General features: G+C 40.5%; 1 protein-coding gene across 24 annotated transcripts in view; it reads left to right on the top strand.

Moving 5' to 3' along the window:
* The window catches only part of DST (dystonin), a 472,609-nt gene that overhangs the window by 349,737 nt on the left and 105,294 nt on the right, over positions 1-17,578 (top strand). For all 24 annotated transcript variants that reach the window (XM_034648017.1, XM_034648015.1, XM_034648006.1 and 21 more), the window contains 8 exons: positions 688-921; positions 1,398-1,664; positions 3,224-3,772; positions 4,796-4,972; positions 11,243-11,366; positions 14,746-14,954; positions 15,585-15,902; positions 16,555-16,721. In XM_034648017.1, the coding sequence (XP_034503908.1) occupies positions 688-921; positions 1,398-1,664; positions 3,224-3,772; positions 4,796-4,972; positions 11,243-11,366; positions 14,746-14,954; positions 15,585-15,902; positions 16,555-16,721 (2,045 nt within the window). The remainder of the gene's footprint in view (positions 1-687; positions 922-1,397; positions 1,665-3,223; positions 3,773-4,795; positions 4,973-11,242; positions 11,367-14,745; positions 14,955-15,584; positions 15,903-16,554; positions 16,722-17,578) is intronic.

Raw genomic sequence — 17,578 nt, 5'->3', positions numbered from 1 at the left:
TAGAGACTCTAAGAGGGTTTAGAAGAAGTTATCTTAGTTCACTGGGGGAACTACTTTGTTTTTATCCTGAGTAATAGATATATATTAAAAAATAAATGTTTAGGAACTGAATAAATAATATTATCATGTCTTTAAAAGCTCTTATAAATGTGCTCACATAACATGATAATGTCTGGTGTGTGCAAATTTGTATAGATTATATTATTAAATTCATTATTTTCTTTTTTTTTAAGATTTATTTATCTTAGAGAGAAAGAGCCGGAGGAGGGGCAGAGGGAGAGGGAGAGAAATCCTCAAGCAGAGCCCCTGCTGAGTACAGAGCCTGGTGCGGGGCCTGATACAGAGTTCGATCCCAGGACCCTGAGATCGTGACTCGAGCCAAAACCAAGAGTCAGCCGCTTAACCAATTGAGCCACTCACACGCTCCTTAAATTCATTATTTTCAGTGTTTTACAAACCATATCCCTTCGTGAAAATGAAAATCTCACACCTTTCTTTAATGCTGTTTGAGATTTCAAATTATATTAAATATTGTGATTTAAGTAAACCAACTCAAATTGACTATGCTTTTCCAACCTGTAAGTAAATGCTTCTTCTCTGCTCGCTCCCTCTTATAGAATTACAACTCTGGAAGATTAAATAGGTGATAATTTAATATGAGATTTTTTTTTTCTTTTGTGTTATAAGGAATTACAGAAAGATATGCAAGGAAATGCACAGGCTTTGGCAGAAATAGTGAAAAATACAGAGAACTTCTTAAGAGAGAATGGCGAAAAGCTGTCACAAGAAGATAAAGCTTTGATTGAGCAAAAACTTAACGAAGCCAAGTTAAAGTGTGAACAGCTTAATCTAAAGGCAGAACAGTCAAAAAAGGAGCTGGATAAAGTTGTGACAACAGCAATCAAAGAAGAAACTGAAAAGGTCCTTATTCAAATATGTGGTACACTATTGCTTTGTTGAAGATGATTAGTGTAACAGTTACTTGAATTTTTAAGTGGTATCAGGTGCCAGTAAGCAACGTTTAGTACCAGAGACTAGAATTGTGCATTTCCAGTTATATAATTAACCAAATGCTACAGAAAGTTTGAGGAATTGCCTTTGTTTAACTTTTTTAAAAAAAATTTAAGTGGGATTGTCAGATTTTCTACTTGCGAAACGCATGAGGACTCATCAGTTGTAGTTAAAATTTCAGAATGTGTTTTTAAGGACAGTGGGAACTCCCTAGTAACTGTCTCTGGCTCTAAGGTTTAATTTCACTGTGTTCAGTTTTCAGCCTGTGTCTGTTTTTAGTCTCCCCAGTGTAATTTTAATGATCTTAAATATTTACTTTTGGAGTGTCTTGAAACTAGCACCTCAACCCGCATATAGAATACCTCCTGTGAACTTTCTCTCTCCAGGTCGCGGCTGCAAAGCAGCTGGAAGAGAGCAAAACCAAAATAGAAAACCTGCTGGACTGGCTGTCCAATGTGGACACAGACTCTGACAGGGCAGGGGTAGAACAGAGACAGGTAATCGAACAGAATGGGACCCATTTTCAAGAAGGCGATGGCACGTCGGTGATGGGAGAGGAGGATGAAGTTAATGGTAACCTGTTGGAAACTGATGTTGATGGACAGGTTGGAACCACTGAGGAGAATCTGAACCAGCAGTACCAGAAAGTTAAGGTTTGTTGTTCTAAACAGAGTAATATTGTTAAATTCTCTAAGGTCTGTTAAGAGAGGGGCACCTGAGCTCTCTCTTGAAACCTTAATGACCACTGAGAGTGAAGTCCCATCCTCCAGGTGTACCATTGCCTCAGAAGTTACTTTGGGAACTCTACGCATGTCAGAAACAGTGAGAAATAAATCATTAGATGTGGCATTCTTCTCAGTGAAGCAGATTTGTAAGGGATTAATAGGAATAATGATAGCTGATATTAATAGAGCAGTTATGGCGGGCCCTGCGGGCTCTCTTCTCAGCTCCTCCTGTCTGAATGCATTCCCCCCCCACCTCCCCCCATGGATTCTCATTTCACAGGTGGGGAAGCTCGTGAACAGAACTCAAGTAGCTTGCCCAGTTGTACACATCTAGGGCAGGAGCGGAGGCAACATTTGAAAAACCTTTTTCGGAGTGTCACATAACTGATCATTTTATTTCAGCATGTGGCTTTTGTAGTCAGATGACTGGGTTTGAGGCACTTTTGCAGTTTTATGTATTTTCCTCCATGTCTTTGTCTTTGGAGTCTTTGGAATAGAATGCTCTGTGGCAGGTTTTTATATTATAGGAAATAACAAATTAAACCAGAAGAAGAGTGGAAGTATTTATTGTATTTGTAGTTTCCAGGGGCTATTCCAGAACCTTATTGTAATTATCTCTGAACATGAAAAATTTAATGAATTCCTGAAGGAAGAAACCGTGTGGCCTCGGACATGTGGCATCACTAGAAAGTGCTAGAAACAGAACCCAGGCCAGGCCCTTGGGCTATCTCTCCACTCTGCCAGGACATTAGGAATTTCTTTCTTTTTTTTTTTTTTTTTTAAATGAGAGCACTTTTTTTAAAATTTTTTTAAAGATTTTTATTTATTTATTCAACAGAGATAGAGACAGCCAGCGAGAGAGGGAACACAAGCAGGGGGAATGGGAGAGGACGAAGCAGGCTCATAGCGGAAGAGCCTGATGTGGGGCTCGATCCCATAACGCAGGGATCACTCCCTGAGCCAAAGGCAGACGCTTAACCGCTGTGCCACCCAGGCACCCCAGGACATTAGGAATTTCTAAAACACTTTCAGAGTCCCATATTCTTAGAAGCAAAAAGATCAGAAGGCAAACATCATGCAGTTGCTAAAAACAAGGGCTTTCCTGTGAGGCCTCTTTATGTTTGAATCCACCCGCTGGTATTTTCCACTCTTTGGGTCAAGTTACTAACCTTTCCTGACTTCTTCGTAACTGACTTATAAAGAAGAGAAAGTCATCACCATTTTTCCAAACTGCTCAAAATCAGTACTTGTCCTCTGTGACTGAGTACTTTTCTTGGGAAGATTAGAAAATCTCCATACAAATAAGATTAAAGTGGTCAGAGCTTGCTAGTCTGAAATGCTGCGCCCCTTGATGACGTTAATGAGAAGCCAGTTGCTGGCCTGTGGATCACTTACGTCTGTGGGTCCTGAGGCGATGGGGGGCTCCCGACAGCCTCCGTGTAACCCTGTCGCTGCTCTGACCTCACAGCTTATGTGTTTGCACGCAGGCCCGACACGAGAAGATCGTCTCTCAGCACCAGGCCGTCCTCATGGCCACGCAGGCTGCCCAAGCCTTGCTCGACAAACAGGGCCACCATCTGTCTCCTGACGAGAAAGAGAAGCTGCAGAAGAACATGAAGGAACTGAAAGCACACTACGAAACGGCGCTGGCCGAGTCGGAGAAGAAGGTGAAGTTAACGCGCTCTCTGCAGGAGGAATTAGAGAAGTTCGACGCCGACTACGGCGAGTTCGAGCTCTGGCTGCAGCAGTCAGAACAGGAACTGGAAAACCTGGAAGCAGGCGCAGACGACCTTGGAGGCTTGATGACCAAGCTGAAACGGCAGAAGAGTTTCTCAGAGGATGTCATTTCTCACAAAGGGGACCTGAGGTACATCACAATTTCTGGAAGCAGAGTGTTAGAAGCGGCCAAATCTTGCAGCAGGAGAAGCGGTGGTGGCAAGGCTGCCCAGGATAGCATCGATACCTCTGCGACCTACAGAGAAGTCCAGGGCAAACTGGATCATGCCACCGATCGGTTCAGGTCTCTCTACTCTAAGGTAATTTTATTTTTAAGGGGAGATCAGTCTGTGACTATACTTTTCACTCTGTCCTCTTCACTTCCGTTTTGGAATTAGCGAGAATTCTAAGAACTGAAGCAAAGGACACGAAGTGGTTTCATCCTCATTCCCTCCTTCTTACTCATCTGCTTTACTTCAGCAAACATGTTTGAAGGTTAGGAGCCTCAAGTTAGCTAGTTTTTTTTGTGAGTGGTTTCCAGGCGGCTTTAACTCTGAAACGCGAGCATCCGATCTGACCACCAGGCGGCGTTTATGTTTTGGTTCCAGACCCAAAGTGTGGCTTGCTGATTTGCCGCCTCTCAGCTTGGGACCGAACTTCCATGTTAGATCATTTTCCCTTCACTGATACTACACTCGCTTGTTTTGCAGGCATAGTCGATCAGTGCGTTATTTTGATACTTCATGGCCTACAGACTGTTTCAGCTCCTCCTTTTGGACAAGCAAAAGAGTTTTGTTTAAAAAAAAAAAACCCACGAACTAAGAAAACATTTCCCTCTTCACAGTATAAGCTGAACAGACTAACCTAGTCGCACAAATGGTTTGAAGAGCATCATTGGTTATCGGCCTTTGCTCCGTTCTGATCTAGTTTAGTTGCCCTCCTTGTGCAGCTTCAGTCTGGGGTGACATAGAAGTGATTTATTAAGCACTTTGAAAACTTTCCCATCAAATACATGGCTATATACACATGGTGTATAAAACTCGGAATGTGTCCCAGCCTCCTCTGGTGATTGATATCTGAATGCTTCATTCTGCAGTAAGACCCAGCCCTTATAAACACATTTTTGAACTGGTATAAATCTAGGATTATCTCTTCGTTTTTATGGTTACTTTTGGAAGATAGTTCTTCACATGAAGGAAAATATCTTATTCCTATCTTGGTTGAACTCAGGTGTTTTCCAAGTTGCCTAACTCATAGGTCCTAAGGTTTTTAACACATACACAGTGGGATTTTAATCCCCCACCCTTAATCTCTTCTGATTTTTTATTTTTATTATTTTTTAGTGCAATGTCCTTGGGAATAATCTTAAAGACCTGGTGGATAAATATCAACACTATGAGGATGCTTCCTGTGGACTTCTTTCTGGGCTGCAGGCCTGCGAGGTTGCGGCGAGCAAACACTTGTCTGAACCCATCGCTGTGGACCCTAAAAATCTGCAAAGGCAATTAGAAGAGACCAAGGTAAGAGAAAGAGAGACAGAGTGAAAAGTGAGCGATCCAGCCCTTCAGTAGTCTTACTGACAGCCATCCACTCCCCAACATTTTTGTGATCATTCCCCTTGGAAAGGGGAACAAAGGATGGAAACGTACTTCTCTTTTTAGAGGCAGTTCCCAGTCCATTCATTTCTCTTTCTAATGAGGTTGTATCTTCCACTGTTGTTTAACTGGTTTGACGTTGCTGTTACGGTTTGCATCCCACCACGCCCTCCTCCCTAAAGAAAAACCGATATTGCCCTGGCCACGTGTTTGTCTTTATACTTATTTATTTTGTTCATTGTCTTTCTCCTCCATTGGAAGTAAGTTCCATGAACGCAGATGTTTTTCTCTCTTTCATTCATTGCTATCTCCCCAGCACCTACAGGAGTGCATGACTCAAAGTAGGTACTTAGTAAGGGTTTGTTCAAGCACAAATAGGTGGAAAGGAAGAAGGGATGTCACTGTCCCATTTCAGGTTTGAGGATCAGGACTGGAGTTCCTGTTGAGTGTCCCCATGATTCTTAGAGACATGAACTGCAGTTACTGCCTAGCACAGTTCTCAAAAAGTCTACCTGCTCCTTCAGAAGGCTTGATGTCAGACCCGAATAATTGCTAAGGTCTCAGCATACCCACAATGGCAGAGAGAGTCTCTCTATCTTAAGTCTAAAGCATATTTTAAAATCTTAATGTGGGGGCGGTCATTTTTGAAGTACTTTACTCCTGTTCCATATGACCAATAATTTTGAGTTTGAAAGTTTCATTTCATAAATCAGTTCTGTGTCTCCTTTTAGCAGGTCAGTAGCAGTCATTGCTGCCATCGCTAGAAAGTCAACAAAGTATTGCCAGTTAGACAACTGCCTTCCAAAATTCAGCTGCAGCTGTTAGTGACAGAATCAGAAATCACTGTTGTGCTGTTAACAAGGAGAATGGGCCAGTGGGCTTAATGTTTGGTATTGCCTGAGACTGGCCAAGTCTGGGTGGAAGAAGTCATAGCCTAGGGTCAAATGTGGCAGGTTAAGGCCCAGGCAGAGGGAAGGGGCTGGGAAGTGTGGGTGAGGGGAGGGAGGTGAAGCGCAGGGAGGTAGGGAGGACGGAGCGTGCCGCTTCTCTCCTGGGCTGAAGAGTTTACTCATTGTCACCTGAGGCTCCAGCGAGAGGTCCTGTTCTGGGTGGGCATCCCTGAGGTGGCACGGCCTCCTGGGGGTGGCTCCCTTCCTTTGGATGTGCGTTGCCAGTCCTGGGCCTCTTTGTTTGTGTTTACTCTTTCCCACAAGAACAAGTCTGTCTTAATTAAGTTTCCTGGTCCCGCTTGATTGCGTGTCCAAGGACAGTGTATGTGGTAGGGGCCGAGGACAGGCTGCAGCGTAAAGGCCATTATTTTGGTAGAAATTGCCAATAGCTTAAAATAATTATTAAGATTGCCTACATGACATTTAGTGAAGTTAGATATTTTTAGTATAGGGAAGTGTATACACTAAAAACAACACATTTTAAGTTAGGTCTGTCTATCAGGAAGCCAGTTACATCCTATATGAAAGTAATTTTTCTATAACTAGAGCTAAAAGAAAAACAAGAACCCAAAAGGATAGTGTGGTTTTTAGGTTAAACAGATACCTGGATTAATTGTCAAGTGGGAGAAAACTATCTTGGTTTGAGCTGCGGAGGAAGACCTTTCTAGTCGTAAGGCAGCCAAAGTAATGTTAAAGAGGAGAGCAATGTCTCAAAGGAGAATAAATTCTAATTAAGCCACAGTGTAATTTTAAAAATTAAATGTGCAATTAAAGTTGTTCTTGGAATATGTTCTTATTTTCCTCACAGATGATCTCAGCATGTAGCAAGGATACATTTTTAGGAGGATTAAGCAGTTTCCATTTCTTTCATTTTTATTAACATTTAAAAATGATTTTTCTTTAACAGTAATATAAACACATAAGACTACCACAGAAAAATCAGTTTTCTCTACATTTACAATGCTAGCATATTCTGTTGGATAATAAATGTAACTTGGGGTATCCAAGTCGGTGCATTTGAAACCCTTCTGTCCAATAGCACATTGTTATTTGCATTATCATTCAAGGGACTGGTAGCTGTATTGTCAACCCTCTGATACCACAGAACTGTAATTACAGTCCTCACGCTCTGCTTTCAGAAAGATCACTAGACAAAAGACACTTTAGTTCCACACGAGGCACAGAAAGACAGGATTTGGGGGCCAGTTTAGAGGCCTGGGTTTGGGACTAGGTGTGGAGCTAGATCCCGTTGACTGACAGTGTCGACCTTCCAGACTTGCACTGAGCTCAGGGACGTTGTAAGTCAGGAGTCTTCTGAGTCTTGGACAAGTGCCCTTTATAAATTTCACACTTTTCTGGTTTAGTCGAGGAGACCGAGGTCATAATCTTTCAGTAACCCTTGTCAGAGATGCGTCTTCATGTTTTGATTTCATTGAAATCCATTAAAAACTACATATGGTACCCCTTTGAATATTGTAATTTGCAGTTTTATTCTAGAGTCGTGTTATAAACCACTGCTCTAGTTAAATTATAACCTGATACGTGTTAGGAATTAAAAACTGTTGACTCTCTCGAACATAATTATGGAGAGAAAAGACCTGGGATGTTTTGAAAAGAAGAGGTGAAGGAAAAAACACTTCTTTTGTAATCCATTTCTAAGTTTTAGGATGCTAGGGGAGGGCCATCGTTGGTATCGGGAATTTTTGTTAGAACCATGCTAACTCTTACATAAATTTATTCGGCAGACGTTTATGTGCTAGGCATATTGTTAGGCCTTGTGAAGACACAAAGATGTTAAAACCCTGCCTCTCCCCTTGGAGAGCTCACATTCTAAAAAAAATTTTTTTGAAGGTATTCATAACCTTATTTCATCTCTTAAATAAGTATGCAGTGCCAGCAAACTGTGTCTGTGGCTTAGACTTCAGTCTGGATCTAGGTAAAGTTCCTGTCTTGAGGAATTCTTTATACTTCCTATAACTAAACCTGTGAAAGAATTTCCTAGACAGATCCACTCTGATAGATTCTTTGGCCTTTTGGGGCAATTTTAGGATCTGGTACACAGATCACAAATCCCACGTTGGCCATAGCTTTGACATATGGGCTGCCCGTATGTCATATAAATTACTTGAATATGAAAATTAGTTGAGGAAATTTTTGCCATTGGCTGTAGGCATTTGTTTTAGTCTGAAATGAAGGCTGAAATAGAAGAAGATCTTTTTCAATCTCATACCTGATATTTTTATTTATTTACTTTTCAATTATTTACTTCTTCTAGAAACCTTTCTTAGGGCCTACTATGTGCCAAGCACTGTGCTGGGCAGTGATAAAAGAAAGCTGAATAGAATAAATTCCTCGTTCTCAAAGAGGTTACAATTTTAGAGACAAATCCAGTAATATTCACAGGTATTTATGGGAACCCCTGCAGGGAGTACTTATAAACTAGGGGTGAAGAGAATGTTAGGGGGTTTCCCAGCTGACTGTTAACAGGTGAACAAGATCCAGGCTCAGAATGATGGGGAATAGGTTGTGTGAGAAGGTTAGCATGTAGAGATGTTAAACGTTGGGTCTAGCTTGAGCAGATAGCTAAGAAACAGCTGTGTTTTTGGACATTTCTGGAACAGGAGGTGGAGGAAGGTGAGATCGAAGATGGAATTAAGGAGTAGATGTCATTGGACATACTATTTTATAGTATGCTCAAGTCTGTCATTTTTATAACGGCGATGGGAAGCTACTGAAAGATTTTAAAGAGGCGAGTGATATGGTCAGGTATGTATTTTAGATAGAACACGTTGGGGGGTTATGTCAGGGAAGAGATCGGAGGCAGGGAGCTCAGTTAGGATGCTTTCTTCTGTTGAGTGCAGTGATCCAGAAATGCAGAGCAGAAGTCTGCTTTTAAAAACACATTAAGCAGGTAAAATTGTCGGGGCCCGATGGTGGATTTGCGCGTGGAAAGGAGGGTTAAGGGAGCGTCCAGGAGGAGCCCGAGTTACTACCCGGGTCATGAGATGCAACAGCCGGAGGAGTAGTGCAGGTACTGAGAGAGAATGGGTTCAGATTCAGCGTTCTGCGTTTGAGGGGACTGTTCACACCCAGATGGAAATGATCAAGAGGCAGTTGGAAACCTGGGCCCATGGCCAGGGATGAGTTCATCTACAGTTGGGCATCTGGGAATTTGAATTTGGAATCTGAATGTGAGACTGGAAGAGGAGCCTGAGTAGCTCCAGTGAGGTGAAAGCCAAGCACGGGGCCCGGCTGGAGAGTCAGCCCATTTGGACCCAGATACGTCAGAGGGGTTAGGAATGCAGGGCCAGACTTCTGGAAGACTTATCTGTGGTTCTCAACTACCTCTTCTCTCTTCATTGTAACTGTTGAGCCACATATACATAGAGAAATGGGGGCCTCGATTCAGCAAATTCAGGGTTACAGTATCCTTTCTGAAGCAAATGACGTCGTTAACCTTTTCCACTTTCTCTCTTCCTGTAACCTTTGGGGACAGAATTATTCCAGGCCCATTTCCATCTCCCTGATCACATCTGTTCTTTTTCCGTTCTCATCACTTGCGTGTAACAACTCTCCATGATTCCCTGAGGCCTCCTCTTCCGGTGTCTCCGTGCTTGCTTCTCTGGCGGTCTTGCCATGAGTCTTGGCTTCCAGAGCTTTATGTCTAGTTCCACCCTGTGTTCAGAGTCACCTCCATTTCCAACTTCACTGGGTTTTTTTTCTTTCTATATGAGGTCCTTAGAGCTCTTTGAAATCATAAATTCCTAAATAGACTCTCTAATGCTCCTTAACTTGCTCCCACTTTTGCTTATGCGTTCCATCAATTACCTAGGCTCAGAAATGTTGGATTCTTCTCTTCTTTTCCCTTGTTCCTGCCTCCTCAAGCAGTGATGTCCCATGGAACATTCTGTGACTATGGAAAAGCTCTGTAATGTCTCCAATATGGAAACCACTCGTCTCCTTGTCTACTTAGGACTTGAAATGTGGCTAGTACAATTAATTTTAAATTTCAAAAGCTCCATGTAGTTAGTGGCTACTGTATCTCACAGCACAGCTTTAGACAACCAGTTACCAAGAGACCCTCCCCAACTCTGTAACCAATTTTGCCTTCCCAGATTAGAAGGGCCCCTCTCCTTTGTTACTGCTGAAGTTGCCCCTAACTGGTGTCTCTGCTTCATTTCTTACTCATGTCATTTACCCCACACAGTGCTACAGATTTCGCCTTTTCTTAAGACAGCTCTGAGCATGTCATCCCATACTCAGAATCCTTGAACGACCCTCCATTGCTGCAGGATGAAATGTATACTCTAGCTGCACAATCCTGTTGCTGTTCATTCACGCAGGCACATTCTCTAACTGATTGGGATCTCCCCTGTCCTGTGATGTTTCTGTCCCCATCTTGTTGACCCTACAGGGATGTGTCCTCCCTCTCCACTTCTGCCTACCTCCATCCACACTTTCTTCAGGACCCAGCCCAGTACCACCAGCATAGAGGTGGTCCTCATGTTCACTTATCCCTCCTCTCAGCTTCCGGTAGCAGTTATCAGTTCCTGATGTAGATTATAAAATCCCTATAGGTGAGCTTTGTGTCTATTTGGTTTTATATTTTCACAAATGCAGCAAGATTTTTTTGAATTTTTAGATGTTAAGTAACTTTTGTTGAATAAACAGAAATATGACTTTGTATAGAAATGGAAATCCTTAGTTATTTCCTTACATGGAGTCAGAAATAGTCCCAAACGTTTTTTGTTTGTTTTTGTTTTTGTTGTTGTTGTTGGTAGTGGTGGTGTTGGTGTTAGGTTGGTTTTTGTTTTATTTTTTGGTGGTTAGTGAGGGTATTGTCTGAGGCCTTGAGGTGGGGATGAGGGGAGATCTCAGGCTAGGAGTAGAGGGGCAGGCTGCAAGATCAAGAATCAGGCCAAGTATCATGAACATATGCTCAATGGTTTATTTCAATACTGAATTTGTATTATCCTCCCTGGCTGATGCCTTTGCTAACACCACTTCATAACTGGCCTTCTTCTAAGGACTCTGGAGTAAGTTTATAATGATGAAAAGATCTTTTATCTTTTTATTACTTTACTTTATCATACTATAAATATTCTAATATTTATAGTCCAATATTACTTTATCATAGTATATCCAAATAGTCCAATATTACTTTATCATACTATAAATAATTTTTTTATATTGGAAATATGTTATTTAGTCCTATTGAGTATAACTGAAGTATTCAATCCTCCAGGCTCTGCAAGGACAGATATCAAATCAGCAGGTTGCTGTAGAGAAACTGAAAAAAACGGCTGAAGTGCTTTTAGATGCCAGAGGATCTCTACTTCCAGCCAAGAACGATATCCAAAAAACACTGGGTAAGTGTTTATTTCCTTGTTTGCTTTCTCACGGGTAAATTCTAAATGAAGGTCTTCTGATACGGAGAACACTGTCACTAGTGTATATTGTGTTGCTTATGTCCTTTCACTGTGAAATGGTGCTTCCCAGGCTGGGAGGAGCCAAGCCTTTCTGGGCAGGTGTCTTGGGAATGGGGTTTGTGTACTTTGGAAAGAGTATATTTAAAGTTTATTTTTATATTTAGAAAATGTAACAAAAACTCTTTCTTTATGTAATAGTCACCACGGAAAGTAGAAGTTAAGATTCTTTTGGTTGATGGCGTTGGGCAGAGCTAGACTCCAAACCTCCGGCCAAAAGAGACTCATTGAGAGGTCTTTGTCGAAAGCAGGAGCGTGGCGTTAAGAGATGTGCTTTAAAACAGTGTTCCCAACTCTCCGTTTTCTAGAAGCCCTTGAGTGGTGTCATGGGGCTCTGATTACCACAGTTTCCTCCAGTGATACCAGAAACTGGTATCCGGTCAGAGTGGTGCTTCTGTGGCCTCTCGCATTAGAGTTGGTGTCTCTTGAGAAAAGAGCTATTCCATGTTATTCTTTGTATCCACACGTCATATTTAGTTTATATTACATGAGCAGAGGGGTATCAATAAATGTTTGCTGTCTTACTGTATTTTTTTTTAAAGATTTTATTTATTTATTCGACAGATAGAGACAGCCAGCGAGAGAGGGAACACAAGCAGGGGGAGTGGGAGAGGAAGAAACAGGCTCATAGTGGAAGAGCCTAATGTGGGGCTCGATCCCATAACGCCGGGATCACGCCCTGAGCCGAAGGCAGACGCTTAACTGCTGTGCCACCCAGGCGCCCCCTTACTGTATTTTTTGCTTTGACTTTGCTGCTTTTTACCTAATGTATAGTTCGAGCTTATTATATATTTCTATGTGTGAAATAAAAAGCATAATGTTTTGTAAGATGATTGCACCTGTGTTTCACACCAAAGCAAGCATGAGTTAAAATCTGAGTAGAAATTTTAGATGAAGAGAAGGATGAAACTTTGCTTTTCTAAAACCAGTCTGTAGAAGGAAAACTTTTGTTCATTCTTAAAGATGTCCAAACTTTTTTGATCATGCACCCCTGTCAAATAATTTTCAGCATGTACTCTCATATATGCATGTATAAGTGATATACACATATTACTATCTTACCACATTATGTGTATAATAATTATGAAACACAAAACATAAAATTTTAAAGTGAAGATAAAAATATGAATGGAAGTTCTAATATTTTGTTCCTATATCCCACCATTGGCAACCACTGCTGTAAGGACTTGGGCATAGAGATTTGGGGGAGAAAGAAAGACTGTATTATATGTGCTTCTATTATTTGCAGAGGCATTTTTCCCATTGTGAAGTGTACATAGTTTCATTTTTATTAGCTTAAAATTCACATGTTCTACATTATTTAAGACTTTGAAACTTCTATGTGGCATAAGTTTCTAGGAATTTATGAAAATATATTTAACATATAGAGGAATTTCTCTAAGATCTATCTGACCTCTAAGAAAACCAACCACTTAAAAAAATAACAGTCTTAGAGTAGGTTTCATTTTGTACCTTTTTCTTCTAAAATAATATTTACTTAGTAAAAGCAAGAATTCACTTCAGCGACAATATTTCATCACTAAGAAATACAAAAACAGTAACACTCAAAATGTGTTCATTTTAGTACAATAGCTGACTTTGCTCGGGAAATCACGTCTCAGGGCTAAACAGATTACTGATGGTCACCTGCTGATGCCCAGAGTTGCCCATTTGAGAAGCAGCTCATCTGCTAGTCAGTCACCATCTGCAATTCAAAGTATCTTCTCTGTGACTTCCAAAGAAGGGCTTATATTTTCACTTGCTGCTTGTTTTGTCTGCTTGTTGGCATCTTGGTGTGTATTCAGTGCGTTCCCCTGCCCCTGTCTGCGCTCTCCAGGCTTCATCGTGTTCTGTGACTGGACCATGACTGTCTCTTTAAATTATCTAAGCTTAACCTCTCAATTCAGTGAAAATTTGTCAAAGTGATTTTCATGACACATTAAAACAATCAGAGAGATATATTGCTTCTGTAGATTTTGTTCCTGGGCCAAACACAGCATGTAAAATGTTTCACTCTCAGAGAGGGGTTTGCAGAGTTTTCTAACTGAACATAACAACATATCCAAATATAATTAAAACACCTTTCAAATTATTGGGCAGTAAGTGATAAATTGATGATTTATTCCAGAGAGAGAGATTAATACATTAAAAGTCATTGTTCTTTGAACTTCTCATAGGTCTGCAGTACAGAATGTAGGATGTTAAAGTATGGAACTTTCTGTTTGAGTGAAAACTAGGCTAGAACAGCTTGTTTTTTTTTAGCATCTTAAGTCTTCAGAATTGAAAGTAAGGTTAATTTCATCTGAGATAGGTCAACCTGTTAACCTTATTTATTTTTCCTTTTGGTCTGCTATTGAACTTTTCAAATAAATTCCATTTATATTTTAGAAGCATAATCTCAGCCTTTCTTATTTTAAGTGAATTTTCATGATCTATTTTCTCCTTATAAGTGCATCTGTCAGTTTCTGTGCTTTCGAGTACTTTGCTTAGACTGTGAAGGGTGACAAAAGCTTAAGTATATGTTTGCGTGTGTGTGTGTGTGTGTGTGTGTGTGTCTGTGTGTGAGAGAGAGAGAATGCATGTTGCACACAAGGGAGAGGTAATTTTTATATGTAAAGGCTAAGTCTTGATAAATCTTTTTATAGCTGTTATTGTCCTTGAGAATAGCTGTATATGACTGTCACCTTTTTCTTTTTTCCATGTAGTTATCAGGTAAGGCTAATTTGAAATGTCAGATTGAGAACCAACATTTACTCTAAAGATTGGCTGTTTAGACCACTAACGTTTCTCTGGGGCAATTCGAATGTTTATGCATCCCCAAATCTCTTTTTGAATGCAGATGACCTATATGTCAACTATTTTTTTAAAAAAATTTCAGGGGCGCCTGGGTGGCACAGCGGTTGGGTGTCTGCCTTCGGCTCAGGGCGTGGTCCCCACATCAGGCTCCTCTGCTATGGGCCTGCTTCTTCCTCTCCCACTCCCCCTGCTTGTGTTCCCTCTCTCACTGGCTGTCTCTATCTCTGTCGAATAAATAAATAAAATCTTTAAAAAAAATTCAGTTTTTTATATTCCACTGAGATATTTTCTTCTTTAGTTAAGGTTTCAGATGGTGCTCTGATTATGCATTCTGAACTTATCATTTAAACTTTTTTCTTTTTCCAGTTTTGGTGAGGAAATTGTGTGACTCACCTTAGTGTATTTTTGAAAAGGAATAGGGCGAAGAGAGCTTTGTGGTTAACACTTGCTGATCTTTTTGGACTAGATGACATTGTTGGGAGATATGATGATCTGTCCAAGTCTGTTAATGAACGAAATGAAAAACTACAGATAACCTTGACCCGCTCACTGAGTGTGCAGGATGGCCTGGATGAAATGCTGGACTGGATGGGAAGTGTGGAAAGTACTCTGAAAGAGCAGGGTCAAGTGCCCTTAAACTCTGCTGCTCTCCAGGATGTGATCAGTAAAAACATTGTAAGTGACATTTAAAAAGAAAAAAAAAACCCACAAACTTTTAGATGAACAAAAAAAGCCACTTAAAAAGTCTCAGGGATGGGTAGATTCAAGATACACTTAAGGATAAAGAAAAGGAGTTTTCCTGAGTGTAACCGTGGAAAGTAGTGCTTGCACCGAGACACATGTGTAAAACAGTTCTCTGAAGAAGTAGAGAGCGAGCTTTGTAAACGTTCTCATGAATGTAATTCATTATCGGGGGCTTACACATGCACGAGGCCTAGCTTGTTTATCACAGCTTCAGCCAGCTGCACTTGAAGTAAATCAGATCAATTTTGTTGTTGTCTAGCCTTTTTAAAATTAGGACCATGGATAATCCCTAGGCTCCCCTCAATCCCAGGGGCTGCTGGGTATCAGCCGCCTCCTGCTTCGCTCAGGCAACCCGCCAGCTGTTCCCCGCTCTGTCTTGAAGAGATTTGGAATGGTGTTCCTCAAGGGACAGATCAGACTTGTCAGTCGGCCCCAATACTTAACTTTCGTTAGTCACAGGTTGTCCAAGTTCGTGTTGTCATGTATGGTCATTTTTTAACGCTCTGTGACATTGTTTGTAAACATCATTATAAAACATATGCGATACTTGGTTCGTTTCAGATGTTGGAACAGGATATTGCAGGTCGTCAGAGCAGTATAAATGCCATGAATGAGAAACTGAAGAAATTCATGGAAACAACAGACCCATCCACTGCGTCCTCACTGCAAGCCAAGATGAAGGACTTGTCTGTCCGGTTTTCAGAAGCAAGTCGTAAACACAAAGAGAAACTTGCCAAAATGGAGGAGCTAAAAAACAAAGTAGAACTCTTTGAGAACCTCTCAGAAAAGCTCCAGACATTTTTAGAAACAAAAACTCAGGCTCTCACTGAGGCAGATGTGCCAGGAAAAGATGTTCCTGAATTGTCTCAGTATATGCAGGTATGTCTTCCTTAATATTCACGAGGTTGATCAAGCGTATGAACACTTCAGACCAGCTCATACATATATTAGCAGCATTACATTTAGCAGTCATCATTTTAACTGTTGATGGATTAGTAAGGATCTATGCTTCCCTCCTTCAAAAATCCCAAACCCCATCTTCTCCTTAAAGCCTTTGCTCATTGATTAGAAATGAACACCATTTCTCACATATACACTTTCCACGTATTAAAGATGATATAAGTATCATATGCCAGAACCCACAAAGAGACAGACTATAAAGAATGCATTTTTTTTAAACTAGGTAAGTTGTTTTTTTTTTTTAAGATTTTATTTATTTATTTGACAGAGACAGCCAGCGAGAGAGGGAACACAGGCAGGGGGAGTGGGAGAGGAAGAAGCAGGCTCCCAGGGGAGAAGTCTGATGTGGGGCAGACACTCAACGACTGAGCCACCCAGGCGCCCCAAGAATGCATTTTTAAATACATTTACTTGTGTTCTCTTTCAGACAGCCTAACCGCATGTTTATTTAGAGTACTGACCACAGGCAGGATCATTCTGTGAAATCCGGTCCCATACATACCTCTTGATAGAATGCCATCTGGAGATCTAACAACATCTTAGATTGATTAAATATCTAAATGCTTTGTAGGAATCAACTTCTGAATTCTTAGAACACAAGAAAGATCTTGAAGTTTTACACAGTGTTTTGAAGGAGATATCCAGCCATGGCTTGCCAGGTGATAAGGCTCTGGTTTTTGAAAAAACCAATAATTTGTCAAAGAAGTTCAAGGAAATGGAGGATACCATCAAAGAAAAGTAAGCAGCACATAAGACATTGGATTTTAGTCTACTTGATACTTTAAAGAATGAATTATTTTTATTTGCTCGTGTAGATACCTGAGACAAACTTGGGAATAAGCGTAGTGCTACTTTGTTAGTGTTTTTATATTTATATATATTTTTTGCTATTAAAATTAAGTGCTTTTTTGTTAGAATATTTAGGAAGGGAATTTGATACTTCTTAGCTAAAAGTAGAAAGCATTATGTAGAAAAATAGTGGTGGTGGTGTATTACTGAAAATAATCTAAAATCACTGTGGTCTCTGAATCTTTGGCAAATACCACATTTTTATTTGCAAAAGCAGAAATAACCTTGAAAGATAGCTCATGGTTCATTGATTTGGGGGCTTAATTCAGAAAGTGCACAATTTCATAGTTGTTGGTGGCCCTGTTTTTTTTGTTTTGTTTTTTTGGTAAAATAGTTTACTTTTTAAAAAGTTGTAGATAAGAAATGACTCCATGAACAAATAAGATAAGAAACAAGAGAATGCACCTAAGTTGAGCTAAAAAACTGTACAGGGATAAACCTTATGAGTAGACTTTTCTATTTCTGATCTCATGTTTAGAATATACATCTGGTTTTGCTAAAGACCCCACAAATAGTTGTCTTTTAATTCTTCTGTATTTCTTCAGAATTCTCTACCTAAAACTTTTGACCAGTATCTATTACTATTTCCAGAGCTGTATTTTCCATCTTGTCACATAATATTTACCTCACATCACATGGAAACAATATTCTTGATTTTCCGAGGTAAACTCTAGGTGGCTTCATCTTCCAGAAGGGTCTGGTTTTAAAACCATGTAGTCATCAGTAATTAGTCCAGAGGCAGGGGA

This window comes from Ailuropoda melanoleuca, chromosome 19 (genome assembly GCF_002007445.2).
Source record: "Ailuropoda melanoleuca isolate Jingjing chromosome 19, ASM200744v2, whole genome shotgun sequence".
Taxonomy (NCBI): Eukaryota; Metazoa; Chordata; class Mammalia; order Carnivora; family Ursidae; genus Ailuropoda; species Ailuropoda melanoleuca.
This window is presented reverse-complemented; position numbering and strand designations above follow the sequence as displayed.